The following is an 18,627-nucleotide window of genomic DNA, read 5'->3' on the forward strand; positions in this document are numbered from 1 at the left end:
GAGGCGGGCGCGTGCACGCTTGCATTCCAGGACCGCTTGTAAAATTCCCAACCCCCCTTGCCCGAGCGCGCGCCGCTGACAAATCAGTTCTCTCTTACTTCCATAACTCAACAAATGTCCGGGAAAACGTGCAATACGCTCCGTGTATACCTTGTATAAACTCAAACACCAAAGTGGTGTGTTCAGTTATAGGGGCAAAGAGGGGGCAAGAACTAACTAATGGTACTACGTGTGACATCTCCTATACAAAGCTGCATTTATAGAATAAATCTGATTGGTTTCATGAATGAATAGCCACAAAATTGCATTACTGTGTTGGCTTTAGGGTTGCTTTACAGTTCAACGTTCATTCGTTCATCTTCAGTAACTGCTTTATCCAAGTCAAGGTTTGCAGTGGCTGTGCAGCCAAAGTCCAGAACAAGCCGGGAGAATTCACCCTGGAATTCACCCGAGTCCATCGTACACATTCATTCGCACCTAATTTAGCATAGCCAACCCACCTACCTGCATGTTTTTGGGGCGTGGGAGATAACCAGAGAACCCAGAAGAAACCAACACAGACACAGGGAACAGCACAGAAACAGGGTGTCCCAAAAGTCTCCATACATAGGGGAAATGAACACTTTTTTAGGAATTGGAATATATATATATATATATATATATATATATATATATATATATATATATATATATATATATATATATATATATATATATTAGATTCCCAAACATATATTAGATTCCCAACACAAAATTAAATGTTACGGAAAAATGTTTGTATGTCAGTAAAGAAAGCAGCACATTATGTAAGAGACCACTTTTTCGACAAAAAAAAAACATAATGAAGGCTGCTGGGTTTCGCTGCAAAAATCTACAATAGTGCAAATCAAAAGCAGATGTATGACACAAAAGCATCACAAAATGATTAGAACATATACACTTTACACATCAAGTATGATTGCACTAGCATCTCTACTTTGTAAGCTTAATTAGTTCTGAAAGCACTGTATTCGAAAGCATGAAAGAATATATCTTTTTAAAAACTCCAGAAAAAAGGTGTGTGTACAGCACTGGGGTAGTTTTGTACAACTTACAGTCTAAAAGTGAATAGCCCTTACAGTAATGATAGCATGCATTTCATAGCTTCATCTGATTTGTGCAATACACGAGTTAAAAAGCTGGTACATAAGCAGCTCATACACATCTAACTGATTGAATAAGGCAAGCCACTTGCCAGATTTGAGATCTGTTAGAAATAAAAGTCAGACATGTGGGAATGAAGAGCTGGAGGTTACTAAACACTTCAACTGCCACATCACTCCTGCAACTGTGACCTACTTGCTTTTGAGATACTGGGACACACAAACACACACACACACACACACACACACACACACACACACACACACAAGCACACACACACGCACATGCACACACACACATACACACACACACTGAACTTATGTAGTATTGTAACGAAGTAATATAACCGGAAACGATGGGATCAAAAAGAAACCCATTCTGTGTCAAACTACAGGGTGTCCCATCCTTATTGCCAGTTCTTTATAAACACGTACAGGATCGTCTTTCCCAACTTGGGCTCCCAGTTTGGCAACAGAGTCATGTATAATGTGCTTGCCGTGTTTCCTGTTAAAGTCCAGCGTGACCTTGCTACAGCTACAGCTTCCTGATCTAGTTATGAGAATTTCAGCATGTTCTTCTTTTGTCAAAGGCATTCCTGAAGGCTAGGGTTGTAGAATGGTCTGGCATTCTGATGGCTTTAAAAAACATGTTGTGTCTTTGTAAATGGTGCATTGATGTATAGCAATTAATATATTGGGTGTGTAGGGTGTATGTGTATTCCTCTATAGATATACAGAATGTCTGGCATTTATGCATATGAGATCATGACCTTGTTGTGTCATGCTTATACACTAATAGACTTTTATTCATTCATCTTTAGTAATAACTTTATCTTGTTAAGGGTCAAAATGGAGCCAGAGCTTATCCTGGGAACACTGAGCCAGAAGCACCCTAGGAATACACCCTTTATAGGGTACCAGGGCACACACATTCACATTTGGAAGATGGAAGGAAACTCGAGACCCCAGATAAAATCCATGCAAACATGTGAAACAGACAGTAACCAGAGTTCAGGATTGAGCCAGGGTCCCTGTAGCTGTGAGACAGCAATACTACCCACAGTACCACTCTTATACTTGCCAAAGATTTGATGACATCTATTATTAGACAGGTAAAAAATAACTTAATTACTACTTAATGCCTTAATGTATTTTAAACTATGAAACCTAAAACCTTTGGATATGTAAACTAATTATAGTAATAAATAGACATAACATAGAAAACATACTGTTCCTCTGTGTAACAGCTTTTATTTTTTTCAAAGGAAAACTTGGCAGACAATGCTGAAGCAGATGGTGATCTATTTTACTAATGCATGTCCTGCCATTTTAGTGTTTTTTACCATGCCAAGAATGCCCCTGTATACATTTTTATTTTAAAACTTTGAATTCACAACAATTAAACTAATATTAACTTGGACAAAATGTGTTTTGGAAAGCACATTTAAAGAGAACATAATGATTTACTGCAAACATACAATACACTGTAGGTTTAAAATTCAATATAATTTGGAAGAAAACATTTCAAAATTAAAAAAGAGTCTTTCCCTATTTGGTTTTTATTCATGTAGTTACTTCAAATACAGCATGGGAAGTATATGTCTGCAATGTCTACTTCTAAGTTGCACACAAGTTATTTCCACAGATGAGTTTGGGTCTTGTGGCATTTCCGGCAGATATCTGCTCTTTCATTCCGGTTTGACTGGACCCAGAGTTATCTGATGAGCTCCACTTCACACAACCATTCAGTCTTCCTCACGTACACAACTGATGTAATCATCTCATAGCTCATGGCACAACAAAATTATAGGCATATTTCCCCAGTGTTCTGCCAAGAGTTAGGAGATGATTACATTGATTGTGCATATGACTTTAGTTAGAAATGTCACTTTATTTATGACTGGCTTGAGGCTCATCACAGTCCTATAAACACTTTACTCATGCCAATTTACTAGCCATGTACTATGTAAATGACATATAATAAGTAAAATGACAAATGCATTCCAAATATATTCATCAAGATTGCCGTAGGTGTGACTTGAATTGTTTTTCCTTGTTGTTGATAAAGATGTCAATGCAAAACTGATCACTGATTACAGCATAAAAGCCTAATCTTTAGCTCTAGAGTCTGTATAACTTTATGCATGGATGGCTCCGGTTACACTGCATGCCTCCTACACATCTCCTAGTAACTTCAGTCTGAAATGCAGACAGACAATTATTAATGACAGACCGTCCTCTGCCCTCATTTCCCAGGAGTATTATTGTTTTGTTAAGCACACTGTTGACAGGCTAACCCCTGCCCCCTCCGTCTCTGTATAATGAGTCTTTATTGGTCACATATACATTACAGCACAGATAAATTCTTTTTCTTCACATATCCCAGCATGTTAGGAGGTTGGGGTCAGAGCGCAAGGTTAGCCATGATATGGCACCCCTGAAGCAGAGAGGGTTAAGGGTCCAATAGTGGCAGAAGAACCCCCAACCTTCCGATCAGTAACCCAGAGCCTCAACCATTAAGCCACCACTGCCCCATTGTATACTCAATCTGTGACTCTAAAGATGACAAAAGGCAAGGGTTCTGGGTGATCTGCTTTTTCTTCAGTCTCCCTCTTTAGGATAAGTAGCTGAGCTGATTGTGTATATGAGCGTGACGGGATCACTGCTTTCATGTACTCTCAGAAATAAAGGTACCAAACTGTACTTTTCCTTGTCAGTGGGTTAGTAGCATAAAAGGTGCATTTTTTGCACTAAGGTACAAGATATCACAAAGTAATACAGGATGTCCTGCAATGAAATAAGAAACTACCCTGGACTCCAAGATTAAAATCGTCCATGCTAAATATAGCACTCATCATCTCCTTCTTCCTTACACAAATTCACACCCCCTGTCTAGGGTTCTCTTTCTCTTCTAAATGGAATTCATCTTTTATTTGCCTTCCAGCACAGCCGGCCAATAAGATCTTCACTACAAGCAATTCCTTCACAAAATAAGTCTCCCTTATTCGTTTTTTAGAGCATAAAAGAACTTTAATATAAAACTCCAAAGGCTGAAAGAGAACAAAAATAAAATAGCATTATACATTCATTCATAATTATACAGATATTTGGGTCTAGTATAAAATGGATCTGATGCCAGTTCTGCTACTCAAAAGGCTCATCATGAGCCTTATAACAATTTTCAGTCTTCCATTTCGGTTTCTCTGAAACAAGCCCATGAATTCTCAAATGAATTATTAGACCTTTAATGAGACTCTTCCAGCCCCATCAATAAACCTAGAGAAAGGTACCAAAGCAGAGCAAAACCTGCTTTGAAAATTAAATTACCTGGTCAAGTAATTCATAAAATAACAATAGTCAATCACCAGGTATCTACTCACTCAAAAACACTGAACAGGGGCTTGATCTTGTTCTCGATTCTAGCCTTGATCAGTTTATGCCTGTTTGCCAATCACCTGACCCTTTGCCTGTTTACTGACCTTGCTATTGTCTTGTATTTTGGATTTGTCTGCCTGTATCTCTCTCATTAAACTCTTATCTTTATTTGCATCCGTCCTAACCTTCATTACGATTAATATGTGACAAGTGAAAACGTCTGAGTAAGATGAGAGAGATCAGAGGAAAATGGCCAAACTTGTTTGATCTGACAGGAAGGCTATGGTAACTCAAACAACCACTACAAGCCGCAATCTGAAGCTACAGTGGGTACAGGTTCACCAAAACTGGACAGCTAAAGATTGAAACAAATTTCAACTTTATTTATTTATTTATTGATTGATTTGATTTTTAAAAAAAATATTAACAAATATAATCACAATTCCTTATTTATTGTTCATAACCCCCCCAGCCATCCATTCTAAGGTCAAATGACAAGCAGTAGATGATGGGTTTCTGTCATAGTTCAAATGAAACCGTCATTCCTTGTGAATTGGCTGTAGTCATAAGTGCCAGTATTCCATTACACAATATAGTTGTTTTTGCATTAAAAACTGTAACTACACCTCCTAAGAAAAGTAGTGAAGCTAATAAACTGAGAGCCATGTTACCAGTACTAAACTGTAGAAGTATAAAATTACACTTTCATTATGTGTGTGACATATGAGGTCACAAACAGCTTCTTTTTGTGTCCTTATTACCAGCCTGTGGCATACATCAGTAGTTTCTGTGTCTGTTTCTTTGTATGATAATGTTTCACATGATTGAAACCCTTGTATATATATATGAGATTCTCTATACTGAAGGTCACAAACCTAGACATGTTTTTTTTGTTGTTTACAGTGTTAGAATTTCTGATAAAATCAGAGTTTTCACTACTCCATGCCTTTACATGAAATCTGTTCATTAAATCATTTCCTTTTGAATATTTGTTTTTATCATAGCCCTGATTGTGCTTTGTAATATTTTAACTGCATATATTTTAAAATATTCAATACCTGACCCATGCAGATCAACAATCATCTGAGGTGTGTGTTGAAAGCTCTTTCTGCCTTGATGATGGATGATAAAGAAATTTGTGCAATCTCATATTTACTCAGTGGCAACAATATCGTTTCTGGGAGATACTGACTGAGCAGTTATATAAACATTTTTGTAGGAGCTTAGCTATTCTTTGATCAATAATTGTGTCACATATGTTTGATAAAAGAAAAACTGTTTAAAATGTGACATGTGATAAAGGAAAAACAGCTTCTTCTACTACTGATCACCTCTATGAATGAATCCATGATGAACCAGGGCATGAGGGCTCACTGAATAGTTTGAGGAGTATGAAATTGATGTAAATCATATGCTGTGGCCTTCATAGTCACCAGATGCCAAAGTTAAACACTTGTGGGAGATTTTCATGTGAGACAGTGCTCTCCACCTTCATCACCATCAAAACACCAGTCTTTTGAACAGTCAAGTACGACTGTACTTTTATCCCTTAAGTACAGTAACACTGGTAGATATTATGCCACGGCGCACTGAAGTGGTTCTGGTCACTCATGGTGCCCCAATACCATATGAAGAGATTTTGTGTTGTGTTTTGTTTTTTCATTTGTCACCCATTTTGTTTGTTTTGGCAAGAAAATACTAGCTTATACTAAAAAGCTCATACAAAGTGTAACGTTTATTTGATACATTTCCTTTTATTCACTTAAAGGGTGCCAATAATTCTATTCAATTATTCTATTGTATTTAATGATTTAATTAGTCTATTCAATAACAATAAATTGATCGAACTGTGTTGTAGGGTTGTCGAAATGTGAAGACAAAATATTTCACAATAATATTTGTAGCGGTTTTTTATTAGTAGTAAGTTATAAACAATATGAATAAACTAATTAAATGAATTTATAAATATTATAAATGAAGTAAGGAATTCCACAAACAGAAATAATTTACTTGAACAACAATACCTGCTTACAGTAATGGTCTTCTCATCATTCTGTAATTTTAGAATAATCCACAGATATGCCGCCACCTACTGGACAAATTATGTCTGGCACAATGTTTCACTTAATCCGTACCTAAAAGTACCTGAGAGGAAAATGACAGAATACCTATCGCATATTTTTGCATATAAGCAGGAGTGTTCCAGAAAAAAAATCTAGATCCTGGATCCTGTGCAGGCGGCCCTGGAAATCTGTGGGTCAAAATCCTAAATCTAGAAAAAGCAAACATTTTACAGGAATTTACAGGGCAGTCATGTCCAGTCCCTGCTGTAATGCCTCTTTAAGTAGAGAATGTGAAATGATGCAGAGCAATTCTCAAAAACACAAGAAGGTGTATCTAATGCAGTAGCTGACATGGACAATAACTGAGATGAGACTTTTATTAAAATTAGTTACTTAAGAGACAAAGGATGCAATGCTCAGACTTTGTATTTGACTGTTGTTTTGCAAGTGAGCTTCAGTAAGCACTGAGTCTGAGTGAGAAATGATTAAAACCAAGACAGTAGTTCACAGAAGCCATTTATCTTTATCTCCACCAAATTTCTGTTTAAGAGTTGCCAGAAAGCTGTGTTAAATGAGATCTGTGTGGGACGCTTTGCTTTTTGCACATAACTGACGTAGCTTTAGTAGGAAGTTCAAAGTCAGCAGGAAACACTGCCGTCTTTTTCTCACTATCTCTTTGTGTCTGTCCTTTATTTTCTCTGCAGAAATGAGTACCTCCGGGTTGCTGAGTGGACACATTAATAATGAGACTCAGTGCCACCACTGCTCAGCATCTCAATGTCTGGAGCTCACACAGCTCACACAGAACAAAACTGTTTTCCAATTACTTGTGCCAGCACACACAACTCCTGCAATACCTACCGCAAATCTGTCACATGATGCTTCAGAGAGACTAAATCCTTACACAGCTCTGACTACCACTCACACATTGTCTTTTCCTATGTCTTTACTATTTGAACTGATTAGTTCTCCTTATATTATGAATATGCAAGGAATAAAACACAATTGGGCATTTTGTCATAGAAACAATCATCAGTAATGGGATGGTGTGATGCAGCCAGACGCATTGAAACAACAACAGCATGCCCCGAATTGTTTTATTCCTCTTATACCACTACCATTTTGCCAACACTAACAATTTTTTATTTATTAAATACAGACACATTTGAGAGCATCTTGAGCAGCTGCATCACTGTCTGGTTCGGAAATTGCACCTTATCAGATTGCAAGACCCTGCAGCGGATAGACTCCTCCATGAGACTCCTTTATACTCAGAGACTGAACTGACACACACACACACACACACACACACACTCTGAACTGAACACCATCCCACTCCCATTGCAATATTTGCACATTCCCGCATTGGCTCTATTGCATTTTTTGCTGCTACTGTATTTATAAAAATATAATATTTAATTTCTTGTCACTATTATACACTTTACCTGGCTGCTACTGCAATAACTGCTATGCCCATATTTGGTATAAGCTAAACTCCTTAATACTAAGTCATAACATGTAGTTTACATTTATCCCATTTTTAAATTATATTGATACTCTTTGGCACATATCTTTTGCACTACATGTTATATCTGACACTTCCTCTCTAGAACTGTGTACTGTTCAGCGCTACACTGTCACTTACTCTGCCTATTGTCCTGTTTTAGTAGTTACATAGTATCTTGTGGTGTTTGCACGTGCACTTTGTGTAGAATGTGTAGGTCTTATTTAGTTCTGTGTCGTCTCATGTGGTTAGTGTGCTGTTTTATGTAGCACCATGGTCCTGGAGGAATGTTGTTTCGTTTCACTGTGTACTGCTCCAGCTGTATACGGTTGAAATGACAATAAAAACCACTTGAACTTGAACACATCATGCTTTTTTTGTTAATCCATTTACAGTTAATGTTACAATTAACATCCAAGGAACTAATTCTTTATCACTTACCTTACAGCAGCTACAAACAGTAATTCCCTCACCAGTCTCTTGTTTTTCTATCTCTTGAAGTTAAGATTTTAAAAATGCCGCTTCTTGTGTTACAAAGAACCCACAACCCCTCCACCCATCCTGAATACTTTTCAGAAAACATAAAGTTACAGCTTTACCTCTCAAGTCAAGTAGTGCTGTACAGAACATCATGTAACATCACATTAAATAACATCATAGGACATAAGAAAAAAAAAAAATTTTAAGAGAAGATTTAAGAATAGTTAAAGACGGAGCAGACCTCACATGAAGGGGAAGACTATTCCAGAGACTAACCACAGAAAAGGCTAGATCACCCTTTGTATTAGTACGTCAACGAGGGACAGTTAAAAGAAGTTAGTTACAGGATCTTAGTGTCCTGGTAGGAGAGTATGTGTGAAGAAGGTCAGTAATGCACTGTGGAGTACCTCTGACTGTTACAAAGTGCTGACATTAATGCTGAATACAGTAGTGCTATACAAATCCCTATGTAAATTGTTACTATAGAAACAATAACATAGAATGAGTGCGTTAATATAAACCTGTGATTTGCCTTGCAGTTGGCACTACTGTCAGAGCCATGCTCTTATAGGAATTTAATCAATTACAGTTGGTCAATGAAACTTCAACAGCACAGTATATTACATAATTACATAATACAGTATATTACATCAGTGATACACAATCTGAAACTTTTTATACCACACATATTCTGTACAGATCTATACAGTCTGCAAATGGACACTTTTTCAGTATACACTGCTATAATTATTTATAGATGAAGTTTAACAAGAAACAACAACAACAAAAATTATCAGGTATTTACCAACAACCAATCCTTTATTTGACCAATCCTTTATTTAAAGTCTTATCTTGTTTTTCAATTATTTATAACATATATATATATATATATATATATATATATATATATATATATATATATATATATATATATATGTGTGTGTGTGTGTGTGTGTGTGTGTGTGTTATAAATAATTATATATATGTTTATATTTATATATATGTTTATATTTATATATGTTATATATATATATATATATATATATATATATATATATATATATATATATATATATATATATAATGATGATGTAATATTAACCGTGTGATCAGTCCTTTACTTAATTCAACAGTAGTGATCACAAACCTTATATGAGTATGTGTATGTAAACTATAACTAATAGGAAAACTGAAGGTGAAATATTAGCATTTATTTGGTTATGTTGCACCTGGCTGCAGCTGTCTGTTTCCTCTGCATTGTGTTAGTCTCATGCCTCACTGAACAGTGTGTGGGAGGAGTAGAACAGCAGGTCGGCTGCAGTCTGCCATACACATCTCTGTGCCTGACATGAAATAAAGAACAGTACTATTCACTACACTTGACACACCTGCATAATATATTTATTTAATACAAGTGACTCCAGTCATGGACAGCCAAAGCACTGACCATTTGCATATTTGCCCTGGTTTATTAAAACTAGTTCATAGAAAAGCCTAAGTAGGTGAACTGAACTATGTTAGTGCTGTCGACCTCCAGGATTGGAGTTACCTGTTCATGTTCTCTGAATCTATTTAATTAAAAGGTTCCCTTTTGGAATATGAGTCATTAAAGTCTAGTGCTTTGAGAGTCCTTTTGTGTAAATATTCTTAAATGTCACATAAGCGGCTGTTGGCATGATTTTTCAGGTAAAACTCTTAGTCTAGATTTACATTTGTCATTTCAATAACTGCTTACCTTTCTTGTTTGTTTGTTTCACTGGAGATATGAAATAATCTTATAGTCAGTCCTTCCAGGATTATGCTATCACAGAAATTAACACAAAATCAAGAAAACTCCGCAATATTCTTTGAAGCTTGCAAATTTTTTAAAAATTACTGCAGATTTCCCACAGATTTGTGCCAAGACGCATCATGGGATGTCATCACAATGCGAATTCAACCAAAGCGTTGAACATGAGTACAGCCAAAAGTCTTTTTTACCAACAAACATCACCGTGAAAGACATAAAATTTCAGTGAAAGACAAATTTCGTGCATTTGCAATTTCACCAATTCAATTTAGTTTTCCGCAAAAAAAAACTAAAAAAAAAAAAAACTTCTCCAAGTTACATCGCAAATTTAGAAAAAAGCTGCAGCAAAATCAATCGTTTTTGACTTCAACAATCACAACCTCTGTGAGATCCGGTACAGTCGGTACATTTGTTACTGAATTATTAGGTTTAAGTTGAATAATTGAATTATAAGCCAGATCACTTTATGAATACCAAACATACACTCTGTACGTATGTAATACGGCCTTCTAGCCATATGGACATCTATCACAGACTACAAGCAGAAATCATATGAATGACTTCTACACACAATATGAAGCACAGAACAATTATTGTGTGAGAAATATCACACATCCTCCTCAAAAGACCACTGTCTGTCCACAAATGACATCAGAAAAACACAACTACTATATGACTATACGACATACATGTGGTCTGAGAATGTGTTGATCAGCTTGCTGGAGCCTTATAGACATCTCCCTGAGGCTAGGTGCTGTGTTTTGCCACCATCATATCAGTGCTGAAAAATTCAGGCAATGTCCTGCCTCAGTGACTCTTGCTTTCATCCAGGACACTTAATATGCTGCATCTGCAAAGCCACTAGCATTGCAGATTACCCCTCCCACCACTCCCATGGACTATTTTTCAGAGCATCCATGCCTTATCAGGCAGACTGTAACATCATCCTTCCCTCAAGCAATCCAGCTCCTCAAACCATGATCAAACAGACAACACTGTACAATGCCAAACTAAACAGCACCCCAAACAGCGCTGTACTCATGTCCTAACAGATGTTATGTAACTGTTACTTATAACCTTTTATATTCAATACAACCTTTATATTTTATTTCTGATATACATGTTTTGCCCACTTCTTGTTATGCTCTGAATTGTGTTAAATATCATGCCAGAGATATGGCCTAATCAAGCCTGAGCTGTCTGCCAGCATTCACACTCAGATATATTAATCCCACAGTGATATGGTGGCCAGATGAAATTGGTAAGTGTGAGTCAGCACTGGGGCACCACTCATTTATTAGATACACCTACCTAGTACTTTCACTGCCTGGCCATGTAATCATATAATATATATATATATATATATATATATATATATATATATATATATATATATATATATATATATATATATATATATATATATATATATCTCCCATCTGTTTCAGTGCACAATTTGTCACCCCCTACTCAATCCATCAGTGAAAAAGGACCACCACTGGACCACTGTTCTGGGTGGTTGATCATTCTGACAGCAGTGATACTGATATAAACGTGGCATAGGGTATTGTGCAGTGCTAGTATGAGCAGCATTACAGGAGGGTTTTAAACACGGAGTGTTCTTAGATTATTAGACACTCCCTCCTTGTTGGAACACTGTGTAAGCGGTACAGTTATCTTATGCATAATTTAAGGTAATGTCATTCATCCACTGGTGGGTTTTTGTCTAGGTTTCCTCCAGGCTCTACAGTTTCCTCCTACCCCTCAAAAACATGCCTGAAGGTACAGTAGATTGGCAGCTCAAAATAGACCCTATGTGTGAATGATTGTGTGAGTATGTGTGCGATGCCGTGCAATGTTGCATGCATGGTGTATTCCTGCCTGATGCCCATTGTTCCCATGAAAGGCTCCAGATCCATTATCACCCTAACCAGGATAAAGCAGTTGCTGAAGATGAAGAAGATGACAATGGTAATCATCCTCTAACATATCAGTGGTCAATTTCTGACTACAGGATGACACTTGTCCCAGCACCACACGTGGCTGAGAAGGATCCATCACCCAAATAACATAATACAATAATACAGTACATACGGTGGTCCTTGTCTAGTGATAAACAGGGTGAACAGAGATGACACATTGTGCATAGTAATAAATTTATAAGTCTAGATATTGTAGCTATATATATATATATATATATATATATATATATATATATATATATATATATATATATATATATATATATGTATATATGTATGTATGTATGTGTGTGTGTGTGTGTGTGTGTGTGTGTGTGTGTAAAACGCACTCCTGTGGTGGGTGAACCTGATGAAATGGTTTATGGGCGTATCTACAAGGTAGCTGAGAGACTAGTAGAGAATTTCTCCTGCCCAGATGTGAGTGAGAGAGCACAGTGCAGCACTGGGCGCTAACTGAAGCAATGCCTACAAAGTGAACCGTTACCGAGTGTGTACACGGCTCCTGTCTCTCCATGATCTCTCCAAAGATGGTAGCAGCTCACACCTCTGCTCATTCCTCCGCATCTGCAGAATGGATAGCCTGTCTCGACAAGCGGTAAGCTGCATCTGCAGGGCCACTTTGATAGATTTTTTATTTTATTTATTTTATTTTTTAGCACGGTGGTTTTTCCATGTGCTTCGCGCTTTGTCAGGTCGACCGTGTGTGTGTGTGTGTGTGTGTGTGTGAGTGTACAGTATGACTGTGTATGTGTGAGGCATAATATACAGCTAACGTTATTCTGCTAGCCTATGCGTTATTAATAAGAAATAATGTAACAGTTGCGCTACTAATATTTGACCAAAACACATATTTGTGTCAGGGGAGGTTTAGAGCAGTGTGTCGGTTTTAGGATGCACTCAGACTATAACGTCTTTTATCCATAGCTCACACCTATCGACGTCGCACACCTTACGAGTCATGATTTAGTCTATTTATTATTTATTTATTTATTTATTTGCTGCTACTTGTGCTACATTCCTTATTTTGTATATTTTCGTGTTTAGGATACTGCTGAGAGTAAAAACCAACCAGGAAGTGGTGTTTAAAGGGACATGTAGGCTATAACCTGAGGCAGAGTGGCAGTGACAGTAATACTGCAGACTCATTCATGTTCAAGCTGTAAAGCAAGGTCTGTCTGCTGCACTCGGGATTTTACCTTCACCCAGGTTTCTTTCTGCTGTCATTGTCTTACTGCCTCATCAAGGTGTGGGTCTGTATTCAGTTCTCAATATGAGCTGTCTCATTTAAACTTTGACTCCGGGCTTTTACACACAAGCTGGCTGTCCGTCATATAGTCCTGAGACACAGCCCAGTTTTATTGTTTTATTACACGATTATCGTCTACTGTAGCTTCCCTAATGTGCTTATAGCAAACGCAGCGCTCATTTTGCCAGCTTAATGAGCTCCGACCCATCCGTGGTCAGCTTTAATGGATATATAATCCCTGAGAAATCAATACATGCGCAGTTTTACAGAAGGATGTAGAGAGGAAGGCCACGCCTCAGATGCCCTCGCCCCTTCCTCAGATCACTGGGCACAGGGCCAAAACCCTCCATCTTCCTGTAGACACATCACTTTTTTTTTCTGAATTCCCTCCGGAATATTTTTTGTCTATACCGAATTGATCTTTACCTGTTTTCTAACAAAACAGAGTGACAGGAATCTTGACGGTTGAATTTTATTAGATAGCTAAAAACACTGCTGCCTCGGCCCTCCGGGGTTGGAGGTTCGAATCCCGCTTCTGTCCTGTGTGCAAGGAGTTTGCATGTTCTCGCTGTGCTTCGGGGGTTTCCTCCAGGTACTCTGCTTTCCTCTGCAGTCCAAAGACATATGCTGTACTGTGATTGGCTTTTCCAAATTGTGCAAATGTGTGTGTGTGTGTGTGTTTGTGTGTGTGATTGAGCCCTACTATGGGTGAGATTGTGCCCTAGAGTGTCCACTGCCTTGTGCCCAGAGTTCCCTGGGATAGGCTCCAGACCCCCTGTGTAGGATACACAGTATGGAAAATGGGTGGATTGATAGCTATATTTTAGACAAGATGTTGTGACATCACAAATAGTGATAAAATAATATCACAAGTAGTGATAACATCAAACATAGTAATGGTAAATGGTCTGGAACCTTAGTGGTTCCAAAACGCTTTACACTGGTTCTCATTCACCCCTTCACACACACACTCACACACCAATGGTATCAGAGCTGCCATGCAAGGTGCTAGCTTGCCATTGGGAGCAACCTGGGGTTCAGTGTCTTGCCTAAGGACACTTCGGAATGTGGAGTCATATGTGCCGGGAATCGAACCGCCAACCCTACGATTAGTGGACAATCCACTCATAACCCTCAGATAATCAGGGGTGATAAATAGTGGAGTAGACTACGCCAAGGGGTAGTGACTACTGATGAGGTAGGTGTTTACTAAAGAGCTATGACTACAGGTTATCCCAAAAGTCTCCATACATATGGGGAAATTAATACTTATTAGCAAAATGTCTTCCAAAATTTCAGATAGCCTTTAAGAATGCCCTTGACAAAAGAATAACATATTGTTCTGTGTCCTTGTGCATTGCATGGATCTGGTGGCTGCAAGTAATTCACATTAAATGAAAATTCAAGGCAACAAGTGTAAAACTGCATTCTATGCACTTAATAAGATGGATCAATAACAATAACACTGTAGGTGTACTAGCGTGTTATTTAGTATTATTGCAATGCAGGAAGTACAGGACAACACACAAATGCCCTGGCCACTAGTTGTGTATGTGTATGTGCACCAGCTAAAGCTGTTTAGAGGATAAATAGATGCAGTTTGATCAGAATTACACACACCAATAGCAAACAGACATATCGATCGACTTGCTCTTGCTTAGGTTAACTGAGCTTAAAATGCAGAAATACAAATAACTCATCAAACACACCCTGGTACCGCTAGCTGATTAGCAAAAACTGGCTAATGATGAAAATGCCCCAACAAGAGGTTCATATCAATTTAGAGATCAAATAAATGCCTCACTTGTTCAGCAAGAAAAAAGTCGAAACCCCATTACCTCTGAAAATATTTTTCCTCTTGTAGTATTATATTGGAGTCTCTCACTCTCTCATTTCTGATTGTCTGTGGCTCATGCCAATCATTGTTTTCCAGCCAAATCCAAGCCAACAGCTCTGAGCCAGCACTAACTGAGAAATACTATTACGAGATTGTCAAGGTGACTCATAGCAGCTCAGGAAAATCATTGAGTATTAATTTTTCTGTCATGAATTTTTTTTTATTTTATTTTAAACAAACAAACAAAAAACCCTCTATGCACTGCATCCTACACTTCACGGTTTTGCATGTCATCCTTGCGCAGGGGCCATGCTAATCTCTGTATCGTTCCAATTTTAGTATATGTGCTGCTTATATATACTGCAACCTACAACAGGCCAAGTAAGCAGCTAGGAGAGCATTTGAATTGTAGGACATCATAGAGGATTGTAATATGAGCAGCAGGCCTGCCATAGATAACCTCAAGGCACACAACCTATCTTGGAGCTTGGAGCTTGCAATTTTTCAAAATTACCACAGATTTTCTGCATATTTTGGCCAATATGCGTCATATGACGTCATCACAAGGCACATTCAGCCAAAGCCCTCTTGGAGGTACTAAACATGAGACTAGGTTCAAAACAGGGAACAAACACATGGCACGAAAACCCGACCACTTAGCATCAAGGTAGCTCACATATCCTTGGCGTCTATACATTTATTTCTCGAACTAAGGTCAAACACAAAACGTTGCCTAAACATTAATCTGGAATCGTGGCATGAAACGAGAACAGGACGTGGAACCTTAACCGTATCGACATCTATACACTCTGTCACAGCTTTACGCATTAACACATTTAATACTGCGCAAAGTGTGCAGCAACAGGAGGCGTTTAAATAACCAATGTAATTTACCTTAAACGCTGACAGCTGGTAACAATTAATACACACCCTCGAAAAACAACCGATGACTAAACAAGGAGGAGACAGAACAGAAACAATTATAAACAAAGTCTCCATAGTTCATACGCAATCCACGAGCGTGTACTCACTCTGGTTCGTGCACGCTCGCGCCCTCCGGCTCTCCGTGCATGTCGCTGCCGCAGCACCATCTGCAGGCGAGATTGTGACAATTTTACAATATAAAAGACTAAGAAAAGAATTTTAACATCAGTTGCTTTCAATCAGTTTGCAATTATTTTTTAGAAAAGCATTTAAAAAGATATAAAAAGATATCACACTATCCACGATATCCCAGAATCCTATGGAGACATAAGTTTTTACAATATTGTTATTAGATTTATATTATTATATCATCATATAGGCCAACCCTACCTTCAATTCTCAAATTTTATTTTATTTCATTACCTCCAGTAAGACTTTGTGCAACAATGAGAAATGATTCACAACAAGATTTAGGCTATGTATATAGTTAATATTGCAGGAATTGCCCTTTATGACAAACCCTCTGAGACCACGATAGTATTTTTTATTTAGTTTTTAGACAGATTCATATCTATTCTGAACAGTGTTCTTACACAGTGTTTTCCATCCTTTTCTACTGTGTAATCTACCGTTGGTTTCTTAACAAGGCACCAAAGTTCTTAAAATTATTTTTATGGTTTTATTGAGTTTTCATCTACACATAATTTTGCTTTACGGTTCTTTGGTTCTCATTTTGAGAGAAAATGATCATCATTATAGTCAGTGACAACAGACTCCAGATGCAAATGTCACTGCTAGAATAAATTCCATAGCCTTTGTTAGATATCTTGAGCGAGAATTGGCTCCGTGATGCAAGGATACACAGTTGTGAAGTTATTCTTTGTCCTAAGGACTGTGTAGAAAAAGGACTGAGAGTGGTACATGCTTCACCCAGTATGGCTGCACATGCCCTCAGATAAACATAAACAGCCTGCATTATGACAAGAATATAATTTTTCTTCCTATGTCAATTCGAATGTGTTTGCGAACAAAGACAAAACATTCACTGTCAGTCATCTAAGGGTTGCACTGTAGCTACTCAACATGGTCTGTATCTGAGGTAATTCACGTTATAAATTACAATGTGGTAAAGAGAACTGTCATGTCTCTAATTACTAACTGTGACAATATTAGTGAAAGAGTTGATTTAAAGCAAAATTGTTCTGATATGGCTGAAGTCTCCATAGATAGAAGCCAAAAAAAGGGTAACAGTTGACTTTTCCCCAAAACGTTTAGTCAGCTAATGTGGTATTCATGTTACACGACGGGAAGCTGTTCTGAGATCAGGGTTAGAATGTGGTGTTCATGGTGACGTGACGCACTGTGCCAGATGTGTTTGCATAGTAAATGGGACTTTAGTTCCGCTTTAATAAACATACTTGCGTACACAGATGAAAGGATGGCAGTTTGCTCATGTGTAATTCACCTGTGAGCCCCTCTTTACAAGGTTTATTCATTGTCAAGACTACTGACATTTGCCCACTTTTTTTCTAAACTGTTGAAAACGTAATATTTTGTTTGTGTAGTTGTAATGCTAAGAGAAATAGTATAACTAGGTATTGATCACCTAAATCTTGCTCTGGGCCAAGGCCATGCTTGCCATATAGGCGAACTAGGCAACTGTTAAGAGCAGCACTTTACTACTTGCTGGCTTTTTTTTGCTGCCTTCCACTATCCCCAAACTGCTTGTTTACAACTTGCACCCCTGCACTCATGTAGACTAGATTACAGTTTCTCAGACCTTTCTACCAGTTAGACTGATACTTTTTCAATAAAATCTTATTTGATATTTTAACAAACTGCTGGTTGAACAGCCCTATAGTATAGCCTCTGTAGTATTTGTATGTAGTATCTGGTGAAGGTCATATGGCAGATTTATATCAGCAGATTAGATTTAATGATCTATGGTACTTACATTATACTTTGTTTGTGTGTGCATGTGTTCTTTTATCGTCTGTTCATTCTGCATGCAGGATGCATTGCAGCAAAGCAACGTCCATCAGTGGGGCCAGCAAGCCTGTCTTTAACTAAATAATGACTCATGAGTTAAAAAAAGGATATATTGTACCAGTGTCTTTTACAGTAGTTACTGAATGGCATTCTTTCCGATGAATAACTGAGTAATAAGCTGAGGCGTTAAGCAGTAAAACGTTGATATGGATTTAAAAGTGGGAAACAGTGTATTCCTAAATGTATTTTAGTTTCTGTTGGCTTTTGTTTTTTACTACATGTGTCTTTTGTGTGTG

General features: G+C 37.7%; 1 protein-coding gene and 1 non-coding gene across 3 annotated transcripts in view; one reads left to right on the forward strand and one right to left on the reverse strand.

The window, feature by feature from the left end:
• The first annotated feature begins 12,677 nt into the window (after window positions 1–12,677).
• rapgef4a (Rap guanine nucleotide exchange factor 4a) overlaps window positions 12,678–18,627 on the forward strand; it is a 44,271-nt gene continuing 38,321 nt past the window's right edge. Inside the window, exon 1 of one of the 2 annotated variants that reach the window (XM_053681039.1) lies at window positions 12,678–12,930. In XM_053681039.1, the coding sequence (XP_053537014.1) occupies window positions 12,848–12,930 (83 nt within the window). In that variant the 5' untranslated portion in view covers window positions 12,678–12,847. The remainder of the gene's footprint in view (window positions 12,931–18,627) is intronic. The other variant, XM_017470250.3, reaches the window with a different exon arrangement.
• Window positions 15,678–15,779, reverse strand: LOC124628282 (U6 spliceosomal RNA). The gene has a single exon (XR_006982730.1). It is a non-coding gene; the product is annotated as a U6 spliceosomal RNA (small nuclear RNA).

This window comes from Ictalurus punctatus, chromosome 6 (assembly GCF_001660625.3).
Source record: "Ictalurus punctatus breed USDA103 chromosome 6, Coco_2.0, whole genome shotgun sequence".
Lineage (NCBI taxonomy): Eukaryota > Metazoa > Chordata > Actinopteri > Siluriformes > Ictaluridae > Ictalurus > Ictalurus punctatus.